The sequence below is a fragment of the Heterocephalus glaber genome, unplaced genomic scaffold (assembly GCF_053883595.1).
Source record: "Heterocephalus glaber isolate CG9 unplaced genomic scaffold, H.glaber_assembly_v1.0 deba00001428, whole genome shotgun sequence".
NCBI classification, from domain to species: Eukaryota; Metazoa; Chordata; class Mammalia; order Rodentia; family Bathyergidae; genus Heterocephalus; species Heterocephalus glaber.
The window spans coordinates 15,703,686-15,722,219 of NW_028258293.1; the positions used below are offsets into that span (position 1 = coordinate 15,703,686).

General features: G+C 37.2%; 1 protein-coding gene and 1 pseudogene across 1 annotated transcript in view; one reads left to right on the plus strand and one right to left on the minus strand.

The window, feature by feature from the left end:
• Window positions 1-18,325, minus strand: part of Pde3b (phosphodiesterase 3B) — a 155,963-nt gene extending 137,638 nt beyond the window's left edge. Inside the window, exon 1 of the mRNA XM_087211612.1 lies at window positions 17,129-18,325. Coding sequence (XP_087067738.1) covers window positions 17,129-18,070 — 942 coding nt within the window. The 5' untranslated portion in view covers window positions 18,071-18,325. The remainder of the gene's footprint in view (window positions 1-17,128) is intronic.
• LOC147827982 (cobalamin trafficking protein CblD pseudogene) lies at window positions 2,952-3,866 on the plus strand (annotated as a pseudogene).
• Window positions 18,326-18,534: the final 209 nt, after the last annotated feature.

Consider the following 18,534-nt stretch of genomic DNA (forward strand, 5'->3'; position numbering starts at 1 on the left):
AAAAATGATGCAAAGATATTTTAACAGTAGTATTATTAAACAGTATAAACTATTTTTAAAAGGATACTGTATCGAGGATCAATCAGAAGTAGAAGGGAGATAATGGGGAAAAGTCACCTGACATAGTTCAAACCACTATTATCTCTTACTTGAACAGACACTTTTATCTCTCATTTGGACAACTGTAACAGACTCTTATCTTCCTGCTTCTACTTTAGCTACTCCCAATAGCCCACAAACAGAATAATCTTTTTAAAATACAAATTATATCATAAAATTGTCTTACAACTTCTCATTAGAATGCAATCAGAATAAAATGTAAACACTACCACGGTCTACAAGGTGTCACTCTCCTACCACTCTCCAGCTGCTCAGTTTTCTTTCTAACACCAACTTCTTTCCCACCACAGGGCCTCTGCCTTTGCTATCTTCTGCCTAGGAGGTTCTTTCCCCAAAATGACCAGCTCCTTCTCAATATTCATGTGTGAGATAAAACCCTACCTGTTTACAGAGGTTTTCACTGAGAACCATACCTGAAGTACCACTTTCTACTCCACAAACTCCACAACCTAGGCCCCAGTATTCCTTCATCCCATTATTGTTTTACATTCTTCATGCATCACAATACTTAACTACCCGAAGTCATTTCACTGTGTTTTTATTTTCTATTTCCCCCTGCTAGAATTTTCAAAGCCCTATTAGGGCAAGAACATAAGCACATTAACTAAAACGAAGTCTGGCTCATTTCTATGTGCACAATAAATATTGTTAAAGAATAAAAGATGACATTTAAACTTTATCATTGGAAGGTTAGGAATCAAATCTGCAAAAAGTAAAAGAGGGAAAATCAAACATATTTCATCTTACACAGAGCTTTGATTTTCACAGGTTTGGAGAATAAAGTACTAAGTCTATAATATCGCTTCTCAGCCTTTTGGCTAAGATCAAGTATAGTAATAAGACTACTGTAGTTGGAAAGTATCCTGATTTCATCTAACTTTTGTCAATTTAAGGCATGAATACACTTTAAAACATCTAGTCTTCCCTCCCTCAACACCTCCATTGATACCCAAATCATGATCTTCAGAGTTAACCTACTCTCATTTACACAATTATAAATGATGAAAAGATTTTTCTCAGGTTCCCGAATCTGTCTGATTATATTATTTTCACACATTAGTCCTACTTTTAGAACTACTGGTTCTCATGAAAAGAGGAAGTTTAATCCCTGTTTCATGTGGCAGTTTTCCAAATATTTGAACACATAATATTCTCCTAAATGTAATCAAATTAGGTAACATTCACTGACAATACTCTCTAGGCCCTAGGCTAAATACTTCATGTTATCATCACTACGGCTATTGTAGAAATGAGAAAACTGAGGGGTATTTTCAATAACTTGCCTAAGGTTGTAAGACTGAAAGTAGTCTTAGCTCAGTGGCGCCATGCCTGCCTTGCAAGCACAAGGTCCTGAGTTCAATCTCCATACCAGAAAAAAAAAAAAAAAAAGATGGAAAGTACTGGAGCCAGAAATCCAATGCTGACAGCCCAACTGCAAAACTTATATTCTGAACTGAAAGCCTTACTCTCTAATGCCTGTTGGTTTTTGTACATTTGTAGTAGGTCAGTGTGTAAATCACTCAGGTAATGATGCTAAGACACAGACCTTGATCCATTATCTTCCCTCTAATGATGGAAGGCAGTAATTCCATTTATAAGCACCATGATATAAGAATAGAATAGGAAATGTTAAAGTAGCCTTCACTGTAAATACTAACTTATCTTTTTATTTTTATGGCCTATTACAGTATTCTTCATTGTATAATATATAATCCAAACTATCTAAAATACTTCCCATTTTTTGTATATACTCTATTTCAATACTTCTCTACCTCTCTTCCTAAAAGGCTCTTCTTCCACTGCTGCAGAGATTTGCATCTTATGTCTTTAAAAAGCCAACAGTGTTGTGGATATTTTATCTGCCCCTCAAGAACATTCTATTCTTCTACTCTTTTCTGCAGTTCTGTGGCCCCAAGAAGCTTTGCCTTTATCAACAGCTCACCTTCCCCTCTGTCTCCTGGTTAGATTCGGCCAGTGGAGGACAAAGAGGCAAGAGACTGAAACACTGAAAGAACATAAAAGTGTAGGGTATTTAACTTTCAAGTAAAATCACCTCTGGTTAACAATGTTCTACTAGAGGCCACACCTTCTGTGAAATGAACCTTTATATCAGCCATTCTGAGTCTTGATAACTCCCTATTCTGTCCTTGTATTTGCTCCCCAGACATCATGTTCATTTCCCTTAACCCTTTACACTCTTTTACAAATCATCCTTTCCCACTTCAGAGTGCCACCTATTTTCTGCCAGGGCCTTCACTGACACAGTACCACTCTTTTCCTAAGCCTTTTCTGTATTTTGTTTATATCATCCTTTATGGCACTATTTTCTTGTTCTAGACCCCAAGTTGCCTGATGACAAGACATTTTTTATTCATCTCTGAATCTCCAAAACCATTAATTTCTTGCCCACAGTAGACATTATATGAATGTTTCAAAAGTAATTGGGGGTCGTCATTTTGATGGCTGAGGAGTCAGGTTCTGGGACAGCTGGAGGCGGTTCTGGTGATTGGTGACTGGTACGGATGGTTTCCGCCCGAGTTAGCCCCTCCAAATTCACACATCCTCTGGCCTCTGCTCTTGGACTGCTTTACAAAAGAAAAGACTGTGTCTGTTTTCCCCACTAGGAATGGCCAATCAGTTCCAGTACAGGAAATGACTAAAATTCTACAAAACAAGACCAAAAGATATTACTCACGCACACCAATATGATTGTGCTCTGTAACAGGGCCAGACTGGCTTCTTGTCTCCCAGGATTTTGCTCTTTAGTTAAAAGAGTTGTCAATCCAAAAGCCTTTTCAACAACAGGATCTTCAGGTTTGATGACTCTCATATGGCCACTGCCCCCCCAGTTATATGCTCTCAAACAGTGTGGCCTGATGAAACTATGGGACCTTTTGGACCTCAGATCAGCATTTCCAGCTTCCCAGGAACATAGGCTTTGACTGTCACCTCAATGGGACTGTTGCACAGAAGAAAAGCCAGGTTCATAAAACTCTGCCTTATGTTCCAGCAGAACCTTTATCAACTGAAAGACATGAGTTTGTGATGGTGCAATACGTAAACGAATTTCAGGGTAATGATACACCTGTAGAACAAGAAATTAACAGTCCAGAAACTTACTTTGAAAGTGCCAGAGTTGAGTGTGCAATCCAAACATGTCCAGAACTGCTGCGAAGATACTTTGAATCACTATTTCCAGAAGTGGCTAATAGCCAACTAATGATTCTGACTTAACCCAGAAAACTAAGTATGACATGACTGGAGTGAAGATGTAGAACTTGAAAGAGAAGTGCTCTTAGAAAAGTTCACTAATGGTGCTAAGAAAATTTGCTATGCTCCTCGAACAGAAGGCTACTGGGCTGACTTTACTGCGCCATCACCAGTGTGGCATTTTTTGGACCATATAAAAACAACACTCTTTTTGAAACAGATGAACACTACCGACATTAAGGATTCTCTGTTGATGATCTTGGCTGCTGTAAAGTAATCCACCATAATTTCTGGAATACCCATGTAGTTGTAGAAAGTATCTTCACTAATGCAACACCAGACAGCCACATTATGAAGAAATTAAGTGGAAACTAGCAGTAATGTCATTTTATTTGCTCTACCATTTGTATGTAAATGGAATGATCAATATAAACATTGTTAAAGACTTCACTTTTTAAAATATACTTATTTGGGGTATTTATTTCAACATATGTAGATTTACAACACTGATGAGTGATTGGGATTTTAAAATCAAAAATGTTAATTATTCATAGTTACTGAATACATGTTAAGCATAACACGTTGTACAAAATGTGGTAATTAACATATAACCAGAGTATGATTTATTTTATGAATTCTTCCCTTTATTAGAAAAATCTTAGTTTCAATTTTTTAAAAAAATAAATCATACAATTGGTTATGTGTGGCTTTTTATTACAATTTTTTAAAAATATAATTCTTAAAGATTCTTATGAAGCTAATTATTAATTTTGATTTTTTTTTAGTAATGCAGTTAATTCTAAATGCATAAAACCTTTCTTTTTCTAATATTCTTTTTCTTTATTATCTATTATGTGTCCTGGTACGAGTTTGAGTATTACTTTGAAATAATAGATGAGCAGCTAAAAAAAGAATAAAGATAATAAATACATCTTTATGTATAAAAGCAAAAAAAGTAAAAGAAAAAAATAACAAAAACAAAAAGTAATAATGCTTCCTGACACAAGGAAATTGTATGACAGTCAAATTTCTGTTTCTGTAAAGGTTTAAAAATAGGCAAAACTGATTAGGATAAGAATAATTAAAACAGAAGACAGAACTGTGGGCATTATAGGGTGTAAGACATCAACTAGGAAAGATCATGAGGAAGCCAATTACATTGCTGGGAATATTGCATATTTTTATCTGAATGGTAATTGTAGGTGTATACGAATGTAAAAGTTCATTCAACAATTTGTTCACTTTATAGTACATATGGTATACCTTACACTAAGAAAGAAAAGAAAAAACCTATTTTAGCTGCTGTGTTAAAATATGGCTAACAACCTCCATTATTCAGAGGTTCTTTTCCAAAATAAAAGAAGAGCTCTCTGCACAGTCAAAATAGATGTTACAAAGTTCATACACTATTCGTGAGAAACTTTCAGGCCTTTCCTTTATTTACAGCCATTTCCAATTAGCTTGTATAACTACTTTCTTGACCCTCTGTTGATAATCAGTAGCCAAGAGAGAAGAGGTCTGTTAAAGATTGATAACAGTAAAAACTAACTTTTGCTTACAGCAAAGATCAGGCAAAATAACTACATATTAAAGAACAGGTAAAAAATCTAAGATCTATCATTTAGTAGTACTATAGGCAAAGAATCTTTTTTAAAACCACTTTATATCATGGGCACAGTAAGACAGTAAGGATAGGGATTTAAATTATTTTCATCAATATCTGTTCAATAAGCAGAAAAAGGGGTAAACATCTGAGAAAGAGTCACAGCAAAAATCTTTTAAACTAAAAATGTACTATTTGTAAAAAGAAACTTTCTGTCAGTTATCTGTCAAGAATATAATTTAAAATAATCGTATTTCTAGTGTCTGCTAGATAATTATGACTACTAGTTTATTATCTTGATCCTTGGTTGTGCTATAAAAATTAGTAAGTTTGTACCAGAATGTAAATTTCTCCCTAGAAATAAAAATTTCAATTTAAGCACTGAAAATGTTCTATCATAACTTGTTGAGAACCAAACACCTAGGAATTTTGAACCAATTGTTATGCTTTTTCTGGAAGCCATATCTGAAAAAGTAATGTCAAAATTGTTTACAATACTATTGCATCATTATGGTCTCACCTCAAGTTATCATTATATGCTTCTTCCTTATTTTTAAAGAGGCAACTCCTGCCCACAGTATTCTACATTAGTCTCCATTCTCTCAACTTTCACTATTCTTTTATGATTCACCTATAGTCAGACATTTTCCTAAGAGAAGCTTCCCTTTGCTAGATTTTGATTTCAAGAAGTTATTCCTTAGGCATTCTCTTCCTCAAGTCATTTTCAATGATGGAATTATAACTACTATCTACTAAGTAGGGAGAAAACATCACGTAAAATAATAATGAGAGTAACAGTTAATGCAATAATTCAATTCATTACACTATTTTGTATAGGCCAAGCACCAGAGACGAAAAGTAAATAAAATAATGTCCCTGCATTTAATGAACATAAAATACAGAAGTAATAGTGACCTGCTGCCAACACAAATACAATAGAGATTATGAAGTGCAACACAGAAGGAAGTGACTCAATTTTGTCTAGAGAGGAAAGGAAGGGAGGAAGGAAGAAAGGGAGAAAAGATCTAGGCTCAGTTGTTAAATCATGTATATTCCATGCAACTATGTGAAAACTATGGTTGCAAAAAAAATTTACTATTAATTGTAAAGTAATTTTACATAAGCTACCAAGTAATTTAAAGATGAAAATTTCCACTATTAATAATAATAACTAACCTGTTGACAAGTTGCCAGGTGTCAGACACTGTTCCAACATCTTACAGATTTTTAACTCATCTTCACAATGATATCTCATTATCACATTCATCCCACATTAATGAGACAGATACAATTATCACCCTCAATTCACACTCATGGAAACAGATATAAAACAACTTGTCCCAAATTCTATATGTCGCAGAGATGCCAATCAAACAAGCAATCTGGCTTCACTTTCATGCAAATCTGTTCATTACTAATGACAATACCAAGATAGGAGGAAATCTCTACCCACAGTTTTTTGGAGGTTTTTTTTGGTTTTTTGGTACTGGGGATCAAACTGAGGTCCTTGGCTTGTGAGGCAGACGGTGGAACCACTGAGCTAAATCTCCGGCCCCAGTTTTGTTTTGTTTTTTCTTTCATGCCAGGTTAACATGGAAATCTTACCAAAAAATGACAATAAAATAAATATAATAGAAATCCATGGTGAACTCCAAAATATATATGAAAAACTCTAACTACAAATATTTTATCCTCATACCCAAGGAACTTACATCCCATTTAGATATCAAGCATAATATATATCAAAACAACATGACAGATTAGTAAAATCAAGTTATCATTTCTACTAAACACTTCCTTTTTGCAATTTCTTCATGTTAGCTAATGACACCACTTACCTTTCAGACACCTAGACTTGAAATATCTTCATACTTCCTTTCCACTCTTACTGTTCTCAATCTCTCACATCAATGACTATAACAGCCTCTCTGCTTCTAGTCATTTGATTCTCTTATCTATTCTTCACATTTTCAGTAATCTCCCTAAAATAAGAAAAATGTCTCTCCTCTTCTGGAAAAACTTCCAACATTTTCCATGAATACAAAATAAACCCAAAAATTTAGGCCTTCAAGATCTTCATATTACCCTCAAACATATTACTCTCAAAAAATTCCAGTCTTTTTCTGGTAACATTCCTATATTAACTCTACACTCCTAACTTAGTAGCTATTCATTCTAATTTCCACAACATCATCAACTTTCTTTACTTTCCAATAGCTTATTAGTCCTAATAGCTTTCTCCACTTAAGTTCAATATAGCCTTCAAATGCTTCTGTCATGAAGGCTTCCAATATACCCCCACTAAAAAAGAGACCACTTTTTTGCCTTCCACTCAGCCTGGAAATACAACATTAATGTAATTTTGTCTCATACTTTACACAACTTTTTCAACTAGATATAAATTCCATAAGGATAAAACTATGTCTTATTCATCTTTTTATTTCTCCCACAACTCCTAGCACACTATGTTCAAAATGAGAATACTTGTGAGAGCAATTATGACAGTATAAATAAAATATAATACATTAGTCTCCCCTAACCCACACAGGAAACATTACAAGCCCCCAGTGGATGCCTGAAACTATAGGTAGTACTATATATAATACCCTACAGATAGACTGTTTTTTTTCTATACATATCTATGATAAAATTTAATTTTATCATAAATTTGGCACACTAAAAGATTTCTCAACAATAACTAATAATATCATAGAATAATTCTAACAATATACCATGATAAGTCATGTGAATGTGAACTCTAAGTTATCTTATTGTACTGTACTCACCCTTCTTATATGACATAGTTTACATGAATAGATGAAATGAAGTGAGTGTCACAGGCAACGTGAAACAGCATTTGGCTATCACATAAGGGTAACTTGAACACAAGCACTAGGATATTAAGCCAGTCAATTTGATAGAAAAGATAACTATTAAGTACCTGTACCTAATGGAAGGGTAGCTAATGGAAGGGTAATATATATAGCATGGACACTCTGAACAAAGGGATGATTCATATCCTGGTAAAACACAGTAGGACAGTACAAAGTTTTATCACATTATGCAGAACAGTGTGCAACTTAAAACTTACAAATTTTCCATTTATTTTTGGAACATGGTTGAACACAGGAACTGAAACCATGGAAGGCAAAACTGCAGATAAGTGGGAATTAATGCATACTAATGTGATGGGAGTGAATTAAAGATATGAGTAAAATGTATACACAAAAAAATTTTTCTATTGTGGATGAATGCATGTGTATATATACAGACATATAAACTGATAGACAAAGACATATATACATATATATATCCTATAAATTTAGAAATCTGTCATTCTGCTGAAGTAAATCTTTTCTTGGTCTGTTTTGTTTTCTTTTAGTATTTTTTGCTTGCTTGGTTTTTTTGAGAAAGGGTCTCACTATGTAACTCAGAGTGGCCTTGAACTCACTATGTAGTCCAGGCTGGCCTCAAACTCTCAGCAATCCTCCTGCCTCAGCCTCCAAAATGCTGGGATTATAAGTGTGTGTCACCATGCCTGGCTTGTAAATCTCTCATAATTATATGTTATTTTTTCTCTAGTATAAAGTTTTTACCTAGTTTGTCTCCATTAGTCTGTTATCAAGAATCTTCAAGTATTTGTTTTGTACCCTTTTTTCAATATTTAATTTTCAAGCTTTCTATGTGTCTCTAAAGAGGCATGCTTTTTAATCTGAATGAATAACCTCTATTCTTTCAACTACAGCTTTGTGACCTATTGTGATGACTGATATACAGTATTTGCATTTATTTCTATTATATTTTATATGCCTTCTATATTTTTCTTGTTTCCTCACATCCATCTCCTACCTTTTTCTGTTAATTTTTGTTCTTCCTTTATCTTATTTTTCCCCTTTACTTATTTGAAAGTTACCATTCAATATCTATTCTTTCAGCAGCTGTCTAATTATGTACTATCTGTCTAAATACAACAAATTTGGAAGTCAGACTCTTAACCTTCCTCTTGAAATACACTTTTTTAAGCACACTATTCTCAATTTCCATCTAATATAAATGCTGTGTTGTAGTATTTGGTTCTAGTCTGTTCTCCCCTCAGTGTTAATGTTTTACATCACCAATGTTGGTTTAATTCTGCCAATATATTTATCATTAGCATTCTTTCTTGGTCTTAGTTCTTTTCCCTGAGTATGTACTTTTGATCATAAAACTCTCACTTTTTTGCTTTTCTGAGACCATTTTAGTTCACTTCCTTTCTAGAGGTAATTTTGCTTCAGTCTACATATGCAGCATTAATACAGACCAAAAACTAATTGAAGACTGAAAATTTCACAAAGCTATGAGAATAAACAAATATAACAAAGCTGCAGGACATATGATCCCATAAATCAGCTGCATTCTGTATGACAACAATGAACAGTTCAAAAGAAAATTTTAAAAAGTTCCATTTACAATAGCACCAAAAAGAATAAAATAATGAAGGAAGTGAAAAACTTATACACTGAAAACTACAAAATGTTGCTGAAAGAAATTAAGACACAAATAAATGGAAAGCTATCCCATGCTTATTGATTTGAAAACTTATTAAGATACCAATATACTCAAAGCAATCTATAGATTTAATGTAATTCCTATCAAAATTCCAATGATGATTAACAAAGTGAAATAACCCAATCACAAAAAGATTAGTACTGTATAATACTACCTATAAGGGGTATCTAAAATAGTCAAACTCATAGAAACACAGTAGAATGGTATTACTACGAAGGGCTTGAAGAAGAGGAAAATAATTTGTTGTTTAATCCGTTTAGAACAGTGATGGCAAACTTTTTAGAGCTTTCAATGGTAACAGCCACTGCGGCACACATGCCATAGGTTCACCACCACTGGATTACAGCTTAAGTCAGTCCCAAAAGAAAAATAAGATCTGGAGATCTGTTTCATAACGTGAATATTCTTTTTTTTTTTTTGGTACTGGGGATCAAACTTGGGTCCTTGCGCTTGCACAGCAGGTGGCGAAACCACTGAGCTAAATCCCCAGCCCAACGTGAATATTCTTAATACTTCTTAACTGTACATTCAAAAACGGTCAGGACACCAAATTTGGTTATATATTCTGTTTCACAATAACCATAAAAAGAAACACAGGGGCTGGAGGTATGGGTCACTGGTAAGGCACTTGCCTAGCATAAGCAAGCTCCCAGGCTTAAAAATAAATAAACCAAATGATGTTTTTTGTAGAAATCAAAAAATCCTAAAATTCATATGGAATCTTAAAGGACCCCCAAACAGCCAAAGCAATCCTGAAAAAGAACAAGAGTTTGAGATCTTAAGTTTCCCAATCTCAAAATATATTATAAAGCCACAATCACAACAGTGTGACACCAACATAAAATAGACAAAAACAAACCAATGCAGAACAGAGAGCCCAGAAATAAACTCTTATACACGAATATATAATATATATTTATATGTTCAATTAATATTCAGTAAGCACCAACACTACTGAATAGGCAAAGGACAGTTTTTTCAACAAATGGTCTTAGGAAAATTGAATATCCACAAGCAAAAGAATGAATTTGTACTATTTCTTTACACCATACACAAAAATTAACTCAAAAGGGATCAAAACCCTAAATATAAGAGCTAAAACTTTTATGAAACTCTTTGAATAAAACATAAGAAGAAAGCTTCGTATCACTGAATTTGGCAAAGACGTAATATGACACCAAAACCACAGGCAACAGAAGAAAACTGAATTTAAAATTTTACACATCAAAGGACACTATCCATAGAGTGAAAGACAACCCACAAAAATGAAAGAAAAGATTTACAAATCATGTATCTGATATATGGTTGCTTGGTTGGTTGTTTTTGCAGTACTGGGGGTTAAACTCAAGGCCTTCTCACTGTGCTATATCCCCATCCATTTTTTTATTTTGAAACACAGTAAACTGCCCAGACAAGACTCAAGCTAATGAGTCAAATCCTCCTATCTCAGCCTCCCAGAGTGCTGAGATTACAGGTGTGTGCTACCATACTGGTTTACTTATATTGTTGACTCTCCTTTTGGAACTCTTTTGCCCCTCTCCTCCACCTTTTATAGACCTTTGTGATTACACTGGACTTAATCATGTGGTGGCGCATACCTGTAATCCCAGCATTTGGGGGCCTGAGGCAGGAGGATTGCCATAAATTCAAGGCCAGCCTGGGCTACATAGCAAGACCCTGTCTCAAAAAAAACAAACATACATTGGACCCACTCAGATAATCCTGGGTAACCCCATCTCAAAATCCTTAATATCATCTGCAAAATCCATTTTGCTATGTGAGGTAACATATAAATTTAAGGTATTAGAACATGGGCATTTTTTGGATGCTATTACTCTATCTGCCATACACACAGTAGTTTCATTGACTATAAGCACACCTTGCACCCACCAATATATAATCACAAAAAAACCCCTAGAAAACAGCCAAGGCTCCATAAACAGTGAAAGGAATATAGCAATTTACCATGAACATATAATAACATGCTACCAAGCGTTGAAAAAATGAACTGCAGCTACTTACATCGACATGGATGAATCTCAGAAACTGTCAAAGAAAAAAGGGGAAAAAAACAGAAGAGTGCATATAGTATGATTCTATTTATCTTAAGTTCAAAAGCAGACAACACTAATAACATTAGTTAGGGGTACATTTATGGGGCTTTTTAAGTATAAAACTAAGCAAAGGAACAAACAGGAGCAAAAAACTCAGAAGACAGCTGAAACCTCTGGGGCAGAAAAGGATGCAGGAGGTATGAGAAGAGAAAAGCCACCAAAGCAAACAAGTAGTATGTGACTTTTTTTCATTTTTTCCTGGAATCATATAAAAATATACATATGTACAGTCTTATGTGACATTTCTCATCAAAAATTTAAATTTAAATTTAAAATGTGCTGTATCCAAGTTGCATGAAATCTGAGGTAGGAAGGGGTCAATAAATGTACCATAGGTGATGGAGAAAGAAAAAGTCTGCAAAGATAAATTACATCCTAGAAAAATGAATGCTACAGAAAAGGTTCTAGGATGTAAAAATAAATAAAGTAACTGGAAGATAGATACTTCTGCTTGAAGTTCTAAGAACAAGCTTCTAAAAGAGCATGGTACAGTTTGTGAATAACAAGGTGAACACCACCAACTCAGTGTTACAAACTGTTAGGAACTACCCGCAGACAAAACCCAGTTCTAAAGTTTGGCTTGTTCCATTTGTTTTGTTTAGATGGAATGCCTTTAGGCAAAGTGGTTCACATCCCTCCCAGTATTCCTCTTCTTCCTCAACATATTCGTATATTATGTGCCTGCTCCCTAAAGGCACTTGAGTTTGAGACCAGTTACATCCTGACATCTCGAAATAACCATACCAGATATCAAGTTTATCTTTAAGGTCATTATTATGAACAATGTGATTTCAAGAGTCCCTACTAACTCTCTCTCCCCTTTCCTCCAATGCCCAGCCACACACACACACACACACACACACACACACACACACACACACACACAGGTGCCCGCGCCTTAACCAAAGACACAACCTTCTATTATGTAATTGAAGACACTGGCAAAACTAGGACTACAGGTACATGTGTGCTTCATGGAAAGTAAGTGGACCAGAAGTCCAGACCTAGGTTTTGGCCTTGTTTTCACAATAACTCACAGTATAACTCTAAGCCAATATTTTATTTCTCAGAAATTCAATTTCTTTCCTTTCAATGTAATGAGCAAATTTCCATGAAACTCTAAATCTCTCCAATATCCTCTATACATATATATATTAAAATAAGCCTTTCAGCAAAGTATAAATTCTTCCTGCTTTGGATATGGTATAGAAGGGCCTAAGAGTGTGATAGGGAAACAGACTGACCTGATTATTAAAAGGGAAAGGAGAAAATGGATGAGAAAAGAACCCACCACTGAGGAAGAACAAAGAGCCTGACGACAATGAAAACAAACTGAAGTTTTACTTATGGTTGCCTTTCACTCAGTGTATGGAAACATAAATTACAGAAATGTTACTATCTCGTGTAATATAATTAAAATATTCTACTACACATCAACATTACTTCATCTGACTTCTCAACTTTTATTCTTAAATATGGTCAACTCTAATTTAATGAAGTTTTGTACTAAGCTTACACAGTATATTGAGTATCAGTTAACTATCCAAAGAGTTCTTTTTTTTTTTTCCTTAATTTCAACCAATATAAATGGTGAAAGAAAAAGAAAAAACAAGCCCAATAACAATAAGCAGCACCCAGAAAGCTAGAACCAGGGATGGATCTAGGAAGGCAGAAATCCATAAGTCCTAAAATGCTTTCTAAAAATCAAAACAGAAAAGGGTAGAAGCAGGTTATGAAGGACTTTTCAAGAAACGATCAAGGGCATGAACTTTATCTTGTGGACAATGAAAAGCCAGGAGTCATTTTTAAAACTGGGCAAATGACTTGGTTAAATTTGTGTTTCAAAAGATAATTCTGATGCCAGAGTACACACAGTACTTACAAAATACAACATACTATTATTATGTAGGCTGCCATTACTACAAAATGGTAACATGAAATTAAAATAAAATACTCACTGAAGCCATAAAATAAATTTCAAAAAGACTACATTGTTATTAAAGAAATTCACAGTGGGGTATGCTTTGCAGCAGGAGGTAAACAACCACACTTCTTAAAAACATTTTTTAAGTCTTCACACTACATACGTACACCTTTTTCAAATAAAACTAACACTTTAATATTTATGGCCATTAAGGCCACAGAATTTTTAAATATTTACCTAACCACAAAAGCACTTGACATTTTACGTATAGAAAAATATCTTGCACAGTAACTTAGACCTTTCAAAACCTCATATTTACCTAATCACACCCAAAATGATTTTGTTGAATAGCCAAAAACTATACTGTAGAGTATACAATTATATATGCTAATTTGTTTCATTTATACTATTAATTTTTCTTAGTTGTTGAAAAGAAAGTTTTGTGCTGTTTCTAAGAAAATCATTTTGTTTATACACTGTACTCTGAGTAACACTTTAAAGATAATGATATCCAGTATGTTAACTATTATCTCCATTATTTTGTTATGAACTTTTGTTTTATTTTTTCATAAGATTAAGAAAATGGCATAGAAATATAATTTGTTCAGTTCTGGAAAAAGCTTTTACATAGACAAGTGATTTTTTTTTCTTTTACTTCCTTTTACTTTCAGCTGACTCCTGGAAGACAGATTATAAACTTAGTGCTTTTTTTCTATGAACTCACCAAAGTAGAACAGAGTCAGCAGTAACTAGATTTAAACACTAAATCTCCTTAAGGGGAAAAAAAACCTTAAGAGCTGACGTATAGATTATTTAAATCAACTACTATAAATCTATTAAATCAAATGCTTCATAAACATGTACCATTATTTTTCAACATGGTACCTAATATAACATCCCAAAGTTAAAAATTACATTAAATCAGGGCCAGGGATTTAGCTCAGTGGCGCCGCGCCTGCCTCACAAGTGCAAGGTCCTTAGTTCGATCCACAGTACTGAGGGAAAGAAAAAAAGATGCTTAAAAATTACATTAAATCCACTGATACAATAAAAAATTTATACTGATACGTATTTTCAAGTAGTTTTCAAAGATGTTAATAAAAATGTTTAATTTCTTAAGGAAATGAAAGTAATAATTTCAATGAATCCACATATACTTTTTAAAAGAAAATACTCTCCATCCAAAAAATACAGAATATTTGTTCATCTTTTCCAATTATTACACCTTTGAAATTTTAGGTTAACAATATCAACATTCAATATTAAAGTAAAATTCCAAGAAAATTAATTTGTGACTCCTTATACTCACTCTTACTTATACCTTAACAAAAGTATAAATTAACTGAAATTAGTTTTAGAACTAGAAGGTATAACAGAATTTCTCTACTGAGATCCTCTGGTCTGACATGATACTGAGACTTAAAAAGAACCCTTGACATTTCCAACATTAACCAGGAAAGCCAAGACTTGATCTTCAATCCTTTCCCTACAAATCCAGGAAAATTTCCCTCTGGCAGGGTCTACCCAAATTCTTTTTTTCTTTCTTCACTTCTTCAAAGAAAGTGTTTTTACAATTATCATATACAATGGTTTAAAAATTACACAATCTTGATCTTTTACTTCCATAAATTTCCTCTTAATTTCTTTGACATGATACACATGGAGCACACACTATTAAAGAAGAACAGAAATAAAAATTCTTGCTATTATGATCTGTACTAAGTTAAAAATATTATTTTCTAAAGATGCCCAATAATATCATTTTGTGACACTAAAAATTAAGTAACCATGAATAAACTCTTGCACAATTAGCATATATTTTAAGACCCCAAAAAATGTTTCTACAGTGTAGAGTGCAAATAAGAGTTTCTGCACTAAAAAAAAATATGCATTTTTAAAAGCACAAATTGTATTATCCTTTAATACAAATTATAAAAGAAGCTACCTGGCATAGCACTGCACCTAATTAAAGCTTGAAAAAGGTCGATATGATGGAAAATGCACATTAGGATTAAAAAAAATTGAACTTTTCAATTTATAAGAGAATAAATATAACTAGCTAGATCAACAAATTATAGTAAAAAATATGTTCAACTTTTAAGTTCAGGAGACTTGTCTAAAAATGAAATTATTCCAAAAGACTTTTCTAGTGTCAACAGTCTATTCATTATATAGTCAAAAGTCAAATGTTATTCTATGCTATGAAAATGGTTGATACTACTTTGCTGTACAATGAATCCTCTCAAAACAATTTTTCTCCTGACACACATTTTTCTAAGTGTTGTCTATTATCACTGGTAGTAAACCTAGAAAACAAAGGGCACCGTAACATTTTTTTCATTCAGCCAAAAACAGACCACAATAGTGGCCTCTGAAGCCATCCAGAGAAACTAAGTGTTGCCTGGCGAACACTACAGATCAGTGTTTAATATGCCATAAAGTCAATGTAGCAGCCGGTAGATTACTGAAGAGAACACAAGAGAAGGAACAAACCAGAGACGAGTGCCAGGGATGTAATAAAAGCAAGAAACTTTTTTTCCAGTATACTGGGTCCCAGTGCAAAAAATATCACTAATCAAAGTCTCAACACCAACACTAACGACAGATACTCCTACTTAAAACCTCTACACCTGCCCTTTAAATTAATTGGGCAGAACACGACTGAGAACTGAAAATCTAAACAAATCATAACACAGCCACTTTCTGGACCTGTAAAATTGGTCACCTCTGTATGCCTCAATTTACTCACTTCTAGATGTTAACGTCAACTCACCCAAAAGGTGAGAGAATATAGGTAAAGCAGCACTCAATGAACAACAGCTATACTTACTGAGTTTTTTAGTAATATAGATCAAGTTTACCCAATGCTATCTAGAGATATAACTTCATTACTAATCATTTCAACTCCCTTAAGAAACAAAAATATGAAAGCCTACAAGAAAAACTGTAAATGGTTTTGTCGCCTTTCCAGACATTACTAACCTTTTAAAAGTTAAAATGTTAAGACATCCTCCTACCTATGCAACAAATAAACACGACCATGACTTGGTCTAAAAAATTGTATTAGTGTACACTGCTGTCTTCATTTAAGTAAGTTTGCTCCAAAGCTCATCGTTGCTCTTTTAAGATCTCTGACTGGTCCTCTCAATTATCACGATAATGAAACCCTACTGTTTAAAATCCACATATTTTTCCTCATCCTCATTGCTGTAGGTTATCTTAGGCAGCCATAACAGCGGAAAAGGTAAATGGCACCAAAAATATATACCAGAATACTCCAAAAGTGGGAATAGTCAACCTTATTAAACCAGAAATAATTCAACTCATTCTTCTGAGAACTCACCTACTGCACAAAAATCCATTCTTTAAAAAAAGAGTTCAGTAGGATTAGTGCGCTACTCCATTTCTATTGAAAGATAAAGGATACTTGCTTTTGACTGCAAAAAGTTCCCCTAATTTCGGAATCCTTTCCACAACAAAACATTGTTCCCTTCCCCTTCTTCTTTCCACTGGAAGCTAAAACGCTGTCATGTAGGCTGGTTCGGCGGGGGAGGCACGCGACGAAGCCGCCCTCGCATCCTCACCGGCGGCGCTCCCGGGCTCGCCTACCTGCTCCCTGGAAATGCAAGGCAACGAAGGTCTCCGGAACATTTTCCCACTGCCATAGTAACCGGCTGCGGTTTCTCCCAGCGACACGCAGCTGGACCTCCTCCGGGGTCTGATCACAGGCACTTTTTCTTCCGCGGTGCTGGACAGTTGAGGACGACGAGGAGCTTCCCTGATGTGGAAGAAGTGATCCAACCCCAGGGCCAGCAGGCAGCCGGCGCCCCCGGCTAGGCAAGACAGCAGCGGGCGGAGCGCGGCGGGCAGCGCCCCGAGGCCGCTGAACGCCACCCACCAGACCGCGCCGGCGAAAGGCAGCACCGGGATGCAGAGCCTGGGCCCCGACGGCTGCGCGAGCGCCAGCAGCCCCGCGCCGCTCAGCGCCAGCAGCAGCCGCCCCGCCACCGCCGCCGGGGGCGCGTGCGGGGCCCACGACCACCACGGCCACGCCAGGAAGTCCCCCAGGTAGCAGCAGGCGGGAAGCGCCAGCAGCCACCAGCCGCCGCTCCGGCCGAGGCCCGAGCCCCGCTTGGTCCGCGTCAGGAAGCAGGTGAGGAAGAAGAAGGCACAGGCGATGCTGAAGAGCGGGCTGAGGCAGAGCGAGCTCACGCTCAGCAGCGCCCGCAGCCGCGCCGCCCCGGCCGCCCAGCGCTCGGGCCCCGCGCCCAGCAGGAGCGCGAGGACAAAGGCGGCCAGGGCGCCCAGCGAGACGCGCGCCCGGGCACAGGGGGCGCCGCGCCGTGGCGGCGGGCGGGAGGCGGGCGGCGGCGGCTCCACGTTGCAGAAGCGGCAGAGGTGGAAGAAGAAGCCGCGCGGGGGGTCCCGCCGCAGGGGGCTCACGCAGCCCTTCACGTAGCCGTTCCGGCGCAGGCTCTCGGGGGGCGAGGCGGCCCCGTCCGGCGACGGCGGGTGCCTCATGACTTTCGCGTCTCGCTCGTCCCTTCTCATGGCCGGGACCGGCGGGCACCGCGGGACTCCCGCGCTCGGGCGACCCCTAGGATCGCGTCAGGGGTGCGACCGCCGCCGCCACCGCCCGGGGTCCCCGCCGCGCGGGCTGAGGGGCGGCGGAGTCCTCGACATACTGGCTGAGGACGAGGCGGCAGGGGCTTGTCTCTCCCGGACCGTGCGGCCGCCGCCTCCTTTTCCCTCGGGCACCGCTCGGGAGTGGAGACGCGGTGTCTGCTCGGCTCCTGCCGGCTGCAACAGTTACCTCACGGCCCCAGCCTGGTCCGTTGGGCGCGCGGGCGGGCGCTCCTCCCCCCGCCGCGGCCCAGTCGGGCGCGCGCCCCGCCCGCCGCCAGCCCGCGCGCTCCCGAGCCCCGTGCCGCGTCCCCGCCCACCCGCCCGGGGCGCGAGCTCCGGTCCCCTGACCCGAGGGGCGTGCCCGGGCGGAGGAGAGCGCGGCCCCGACA